Source organism: Carlito syrichta, unplaced genomic scaffold (genome assembly GCF_000164805.1).
Source record: "Carlito syrichta isolate Samal-C Ts95f unplaced genomic scaffold, Tarsius_syrichta-2.0.1 Scaffold305197, whole genome shotgun sequence".
NCBI lineage: Eukaryota > Metazoa > Chordata > Mammalia > Primates > Tarsiidae > Carlito > Carlito syrichta.
In genome coordinates, this window is record NW_007249293.1 from 523,551 (window position 1) to 531,685 (window position 8,135).

General features: G+C 40.5%; 2 protein-coding genes across 2 annotated transcripts in view; one reads left to right on the forward strand and one right to left on the reverse strand.

Annotated features, from left to right (window-relative positions):
* Nucleotides 1–572, reverse strand: part of LOC103263635 — a 1,117-nt gene extending 545 nt beyond the window's left edge. Inside the window, 4 exon segments of the mRNA XM_021714064.1 lie at nt 15–107; nt 109–195; nt 197–262; nt 478–572. Coding sequence (XP_021569739.1) covers nt 15–107; nt 109–195; nt 197–262; nt 478–572 — 341 coding nt within the window.
* BCAT1 (branched chain amino acid transaminase 1) overlaps nt 541–8,135 on the forward strand; it is an 89,343-nt gene continuing 81,748 nt past the window's right edge. Inside the window, exons 1-2 of the mRNA XM_008061299.2 lie at nt 541–947; nt 1,023–1,094. Of these exons, the coding sequence (XP_008059490.1) occupies nt 945–947; nt 1,023–1,094 (75 nt within the window). The 5' untranslated portion in view covers nt 541–944. The remainder of the gene's footprint in view (nt 948–1,022; nt 1,095–8,135) is intronic.

Here is an 8,135-nt window from a genome sequence, read left to right on the forward strand (position 1 = left end):
GATTGGAACCACTGCCTCCGAAGCCAGCGGGTCTGGCCCGGCGCATGGCTGCGGATTCCTGCACCTTCCTCCTTCGCCTGCCGTCCCGCTCCGCCTCTAACAAGGCGGCTCCTCTTCCGCATCCCTGCCCGAAATCTGGAGTCCCAGTCTGCGAAACCCGCCTCGGCGAGGCCCCCGCTGACCAGGTCCAACGCCCAATGGGTGACCTGCTCGGAGCGCGGCGAGGATCGCCACGCGGGACGTGAGGGTGGTCATGGAGTCGCTGGGGGGGGGGGCGGGAGCGGAATCTCGGGGCTGCCAGAACACAGCCACATCCGGCGTGCCCTCGCCACCCCAAAATATTTAGACCGCAGCCTTCTGCTTCCTTGGATCCTTTCCCCCACCCCGCCCTCCGTAGTTATTTAGATTAGGGTTTTAAAAAATGTCTACACCTTTCCCCCAAGGAGCCCCGCTTCCCTGTGTCTTTATCTTTTAAACTGCCCCCTAATACCGTGAGGTTTTGTCCTTAAGGTATGGGGTTTGGTGCTGATGCTCCGCGCGGGAGGACCTTGCGGGTGGAGAAAATGGTTCATGCCCCTCCCCATCCCTTTTGCTGGCTGGCTATTGTGCGCCTGTGATTGACAAGACCACGAGGCTGAGCGCGCCCGGGAGATTTTCCTATAAATGGCTTAAAACCTTAGTCTAGACTATTTACTGGGATATAAGGGGGACAATTGCCTTGTTGTTCTTTGCTGGTGAACCCTGGCTGTGGAGGGCTGACCTGGAATCTCACCAGTCTTCCCGAAGCCAGCGGAGAAGGACAAAAACAGCCGCCGGCTGGCGGGGTGGGACGCGAAGGGCGGCGCTGCCAGGACGCCCTTGTTGGAGGCTCGTGCCTGGGGTGTTTAGTTGACTGATCCTCCTTTCTCTATTTGCTTGGGTCCCGGAGCAGAGCACACGGTGTGATGGTGAGTCCTGTTGATGACCCTACACCCCACTTCCCCGTCTGTATTTGCTTAATGGTGGTTTGATTCTTTTTTAAGGACTGCAGTAACGGATGCTCCGCAGAATGTACCAGAGAAGGAGGATCCAAAGAGGTGGTGGAGACTTTTAGGGTAAGTTTGCCAGAGGTTAAGTGTCTGACGCAACATTCAACCGAGTAAATCCAGTCCTTGTTGAGATGGGGGGGTGGGGGAGTGGATTTTCACTGTGTGGATTATACAGTAGTTGGGATGTGCTGTCTTGCAACTTAAATTTCATTTTTAGGGGGAAAAAGCCATTTGGGAAGCAATGGTACATTCAGTTCGTGAAGATTAACCTAGAGGTTTCTCTGATTACATAATACATATAACCTTCACTCTACTTGTGGAAAAAGTTAAACTGATTGTGATTTTTCTCTTTAAGCAGCATATAACACATTACAGTAAAATTAGTGTTGCATTTTCTTCTTTTCTGTGTGAATCAAGGAGTTTATATATTAAATAATCTCTCACTTCGCAGGGGAATGATGAGGAGCCAATGAAATAATCTTGTAATAAGAATCTTGTAACTGTTACCTTGATGTAATATTTTTTCCTCTGTAAATCCTTGCCCGTCCCCCAACCCCACCATGGAGGTTTCCTCTTTTCTTATGCCTAGCTCTGCTCTTCTGCCTGTTTCAGTCACTGCCAATTGTCATCCATAGCACAGAGTGTCCTAATGATCTCACATCCTGGCAGAGTTCAGAGAGGGAGTGAAACTTGACTCATCAATTTCACACTCAGCACTCACAGTTTGCTAGGACCGTGCTAGACATTGGAAATCCAAAGATAAATTCAAGATAAGGTGTCTGCTTGCAAGGGTTTTTTAAAAAATCAGTATACAAGAGAAGATAAATTCTTTTTATTTGTTTGAATTGTTTCTTGCTCTTAAAGAGAATGTCCTCCAAACCCTATAGCAGATCTACTTTGCTAATCTACAAAGACTAAGCTCTAATACATATGGAGATATAGGTTCTTAAAATAAGATGAGAAGGACACCTACTTGATAATTTCTAAGGCTCATTTTACACAGTAAGTAAATTCCTCAAAGAGAATAGATAAATACAGTTTTTCCTGAAAGATCTTATTCTTTGAAAGTAAAGAATTAATCTGCAATGTAAACAGTCTTTTCATTCATTTAGATTTCTATATATTAGGTTTTGCTCAAAGTGAAAGGGGGATTGTCTGTTGACACTCATGTATTTACATATCAAAGCATGAGTTATGGTAGATGTATGCATAGCACATATATGATGCAAATGTGAAATGATATTGATAATTTTGGGGAGAAAAATGGCAGATTTTACAGACTGTCTTTGTTTTTGGCAATATTTTTCTTTTTTAAAAAATTGATATTTGCACATATTTATAGGGTACATGTGATATTTTGTTATATAGACTATGTCAAATCAGGGTATTTGGCATCCATCATCTTGTGTATTTATTATGTCTGTATGTTGGGAACATTTCAAGTCCTCTCTGCTGGCCATTTTGAAATATGCAATACATTATTGTTAACTATATCATTCTACTCTGCTATCGAGCAGTAGAACTTAATCCTTCTGTCTCACTGTCATTTGTCCTCATTAACTAAGCTCTCTTCATCCATCCCCCAATACCTCCAACCTCTGGTATCTATCATTATACTCTCTAAAGATGAACCTTTTTAAGCTGCCAGATATGAGTGAGAGCATGTGATATTTGTCTTTCTGTGTCTGGCTCATTTCACTTAACATAACGACCTCCAGTTCTATCTATGTTGCTGGAAGTGACATGATTTTATTCTTTTTATGGCCAAATAATATTTCATTACATATATATATGTGTGTATATATATATATATATATATATATAATATCCTTTATCCATCTATTGATGGACACTTAGGTTGATTCCATATGTTAGTTGTTGTGAATAGTGCTGCAGTAAACATGTGAGTGCAGGTTATCTCTTTGACATACTAATTTCTTTTTTTTTTTTTTGAAAATACTCAGAAGTGGAATTGTTACTTGATAGATGGTAGTTCTATTTAATTCTATTTTTAAGAATTCTCCATACTGTTTTCTGCAGTGACTGTATTAATATATGCTGCTCCCACTAACAGTGTATGAGTTCTTTTTTCTTCATATCTTTGCCAGCATCTGGTTTTTTTGTCTTTTTAATGAGATAAGATTTTTTTTGTCTTTTTAATAACTCCATTCTAACTGAAGCTGTTTTTGACATATTTTTCTGTCTTTTTATTAATCTACCCCATTTATAACATTTTATATTGCTTTTTGGGTATTTCATATTTCTTCTCTCACCCCCATTGTGATGCAGTTATATTAAAGTGAGGATGCAGTTTTCCAATAGGGCCTAGCAATGAAGTGTCTGAGTATATGTCTTAGACAATTTTTGTGGGACTCCAGGTTCTTCCATGTTTGAAAGCGGTCAACTGTCTGTTTCTTCCAATTCCCCCTGCTTTACATATCTCCAAGAATGTGACACTCCAAATTTATAATTCTCTCATCATAACTCTTTGTTAGATCTTAAAAGAGCATCTTTGAAAGATAATGAACATGGCACCTAAGCCTTTCCAGAGAGAGTAAGAAAAATGCACAGGAACCTATTGTAGAACAAAGTCATTGAATTTCCGATACAGTTGTAATGCAAACTTAGTCTTTGAAAGGCATGGCCAATGCAATGAAGGACAGATGTGCTCTAAGATGGTGAGCAAAAGATGTTGACTGAACCCTGGATAATACAGTCCTCAGGTGCTTTCTCTAAGTTGCACCCCCTTGCCATGGGCTTTTCCATTTCAGAACAAATGACCACCCAGCCATGAACTTTGAATTAGGAAATTGTTTTTTAATGTGCTCTGTTTTTGTCATTATTTCTTACTATTTCACAATCAGTTGTTGTGACATTCCAAATTATTCCACAAGCAAATGGTATGAACCATCCTGACTTTGACGTCATCAGAGAGTGTGGAGCAAGACAGATTGGAAAAAGACAGATGAATTATGCAGGAGGAAGCTTCATTTTTAAAATACTGTTTTTTTAAAATTCATCTTCAGAAAGGAAATCTAGAAAAGGAACATGATTTTGAAAGAACACTGATAAAAATTGCTTATAAAATTTATTTCTATTATGCCAATACCTTTTTCCCTTAGAACTATGTCTCTTTTTTTTTTTTTTTTTTGAGCTGGAGTCTCACTCTGTCGCCCAGACTGGAGTGTAGTGGCATGCTCCTGGCCACCACAGCCTCGACTTGCTGGGCTCTGGCGATCCTTCCGCCTCAGCCTTCCAGGTAGCTGGAACTACAGGCACACGCTACCATACCTGGCTAATTTTTTGATTTATTGTCGAGATGAGGTCTCGCCAAGTTGCCCAGGCGGGTCTCGAACCTGTGGGCTCAGGCAATTCACTCACCTCGGCCTCCCAAGGCATGGGATTACAGGCTGAGCAACCGAGCCTGGCCTGAACTATCTCTCATGTGTGTGCAAGACCAGTCGCATGCCTTCAGTTAATATTGCTCGTTTACTTCTGAGCTGTATCACTTAGTCATTTTAGTATTCTTAGATAATTTCTCTTTGAGCTCAGGATAAAAGCTGTTATTTTAATTTCCAGAGTTGCTGACATTTTTTTCAAATAGAGGACAGTTCTCTCTCTCTTTTTTTTTTTTTTTTGAAGTTGGAGTCTCACTGTCCCCCAGGCTGGGGTGCAGTGGCATGTTCACAGCCACCACAGCCTCCGACCTGCTGGCTCAGACAGTCCTTCTACCTTAACTTTCCATGTAGCTGGAATCACAGGCATGTGCCACCATGCCTGGCCAATTTTTAAATTTTATTTATTTTTTGTAGAAGTAAGGTCTTGCCAAGTTGCCCAAGCTGGTCTTGAACCACTGGGCTCAGGCAATTCTCTCGCGTATACCTCCCAAAGTGCTGGGATTACAGGTGTGAGCCATTGCACCTGGCCTAAAGGACAGTTCTTAAGATCCTGAAGCCACCTGATTGTGCATTAATTTGAAAAACTGGATACAGGGCAATCCTGAGGTACAATTCAGAAAGTAAGAAGATTGCTCAAGGTTACTATTCATATCATTAGGAAGTCACGTGTTGTACAAAAGAATGTAGTGGTTTACTGAAACCACTACAATTTTCAGAAATTTAACTGGTATTATCAAGTTATAATTATAGGAACACTAAGATGAGCATAAAAATCACTTATTCTGTCTCTGCTCTGCCATTAACTAATTTGATCTCTCTGGAACAGTGGGTCATTATGGGTCCTAGAGGTATTTTAAGAAGGGGGCTTAGAAAACTAAACATATGTACTGGACCACAATCATTCTTTTTACCCACACATCTTTCTGTTTTTGTTTTGTGTCTTAATACCTCCTTTACCCTTTCACTAAGAAACTTTTACTGTTAGTCTTAGTAGAAGAACGTTTGCGTTATGTTTATCTTACAGCATTGATATGGCTACAGTTTTCATCTTTGCTCGGCATCTTCCCCATCCATTAAAAAAAGCAAAATAAAGCAAATTCATAGTGTTCATTGTGCAAGAATACTGTGAAATACTCATGTAATAAAAAGTTTGTGTTAGAATTTCACTCACCTTAAATCCTGGCCATCTTCTATGGGTGAGTCTGTCATTCATTAAGCGGTACATCTGAAATCAACCAGATATTTTTAGTACTTAAGAAACCCTCCCCTGTCCTGTGTGCTGGGCACTGTGCTAACATTGCAGATTTAATTATGAATACTATAGCCAGAGTTATTGTCTAAGCAGTCTAGAGCAGGGGTTGACAAACTTCTCAAAAGGACCAGATAATCGATATTTTTGGCTTGAGGGCCATCAGATTTCTGTCACAACTAGTAGACTGCCACCATTGAAGGCAAAAAAAAAAAAAATGATGAGAGTATGTCCCAGTACAATTTTATGTACAAGTAAGCCAATTGGCAACTTTTGGGCCATAGGTGACATTTGCCCAAACCGCTATTCAGTCTAGAGGCTCATTAGAGAGAGAAATAGGATTCAAAGATCAAAACAATTTTGCTGGGATAAATTTAAATAAATGTATTGCACCTAGTAAAGGGTTTTATTTGCTTGGATTAAATAGTGGTAGAAAAAGGCTGGGTGTGGTGTCTCACGCCTGTAATTCCAGCCCTTTGGGAAGCTGAGGCAGAAGGATAGTTTGAGCCCAGGCGTTCAAGACCAGTGTAGGCAACATAGTGAGATCTTGTCTCTACAAAAAAATCAGAAAATGAGGTGAGTATGGTGGCACATGCCTGTAGTTCTAGCTACTTGGAAAGCTGAGGTGAAAGAATTGCCTGAGCCCAGGAGGTCAGGGCTGCAGTGAACCATGATCATGCCACTGCACTCCAGCCTGGGCATCAGAATGAGACCTTGACTCAAAAAAAAAAACAAAAAGGTAGAAGAAAGTCAGTTTTCGATTAAAACTTGGCATTTTATTTGCATATTACCAAGTAGCATTACTAGACTAGCTTGAACATTATAGTAACATATTATCCTTAGTGCTCTATGCTTCATTATAATGTCAGCTTTCCATTTTTTTCCCCTGAAAGCAGGATTTCTTAAGAGAACAGAAAAACTCCCACAGTGGGATGGGACCCAAGGTGATGCCTGTTTTTTTTTTTTTTTTTAAACGTGATCTTGCCCTGTTTCCCAGGCTGGAGTACAGTGGTACGATCATAGCTCACCGTAGCCTCAAACTCTTGGACTTGAATGATCCTCCCACTTCAGTATCCCACATAATGGTACTGCTGATGTGAGCCACTGTGCCTGACTGGTTGTTTAAGAATATGTTTTTCAGCTTGAATATTCTTTTAAAAATAAAACTGATTATATTCATAATATATCAAATGACGAAAGTTGCTGTAAGCAGATCATTTTAAAAAACCAATAGAAGCTGGTGCATTTCTGAATTTATTTGGGGTTGAGGAAAATGACTATTTTTGTGTATTAAGAAATGGAGTTTGACATTTCTTACAACTTTTTTTTTCTTTTTTTTTTTATTATGAAGTTGTGGGGTACAGTTAAGGGTTAGGTATACAATTGTGTTTCATTCAGGCACCCTGTTGATATGGGGTGTTTCCCCGTTCCCAGACAGATATTTGCTACTGTTAATCCCATCTCCCTCCCCCCACCATAGTTTCCCAGTACGGTCAGTCATTTTCGTATAGTATTGCATTGGATGTTTAAGGTCCATTATATGAGTGAGAACATGTGATATTCGGATCTTTGTTTCTGTGAGAGGTCACTCAGTATTATAGACTCTAGTTCCATCCAGGTTGCTGCGAAATTCATGATTTTGTTCTTTTTTATGGCTGCATAGTATTCCATCGTGTATATGTACCACATTTTTTTAATCCAGTCCTCTTTTGATGGGCAGCATGGTTGTTTCCAGGTTCTTGCTATTGTGAACAATGCTGCGATAAACATACGTGTGCAGGTATCTTTTTTATAGAGTGATTTGTGTTCTTCAGGGTATATTCCCAGTAGGGGGATTGCAGGGTCATATGGAAGGTCAATTTTTAGAGCTTTTAGGAATCGCCACACTGCTTTCCACAGAGGTTGCACTAGTTTACACTCCCACCAACAGTGTAGAAGTGTTCCCTTTTCACCACACCCTCTCCAGCAGCTGTTATTTTTTGACTTGTTGATAATTGCCATTCTGACTGGGGTTAGGTAGTATCTCAGTGTGGTTTTGATTTGCATCTCCCTGATGATTAGCGAGGTTGAACATTTCTTCATATGTTTGTTGGCTGCTCAGATGTCTTCCTTTGTGAAGTGTCTGTTCATATCTTTTGCCCATTTTATAATGGGGTTGTTTGTTTTTTCTTTTCAGCACGTTTGAGTTCCTTGTAGATCCAGGATGTTAAGCCTTTGTCGGACCTGGAGTTGGCAAATACTTTTTCCCAGTCTGTAGGCTGTCTCCCTGCTCTCTTGATGGTTTCTTTGGCTTTGCAGAAGCTTGTCAGTTTAATAAGATCCCACTTGTCTATTTTCTCTCTTATGAGCTGTGAGTTTTGGGTTTTGTTCAGGAATTGGATGCCAGTTCCGATTTCCATGAGAGTATTTCCTTCCTTTTCTAAGGTTCTTATGGTTTGAGGTTTTACATTTAGCTGTCTT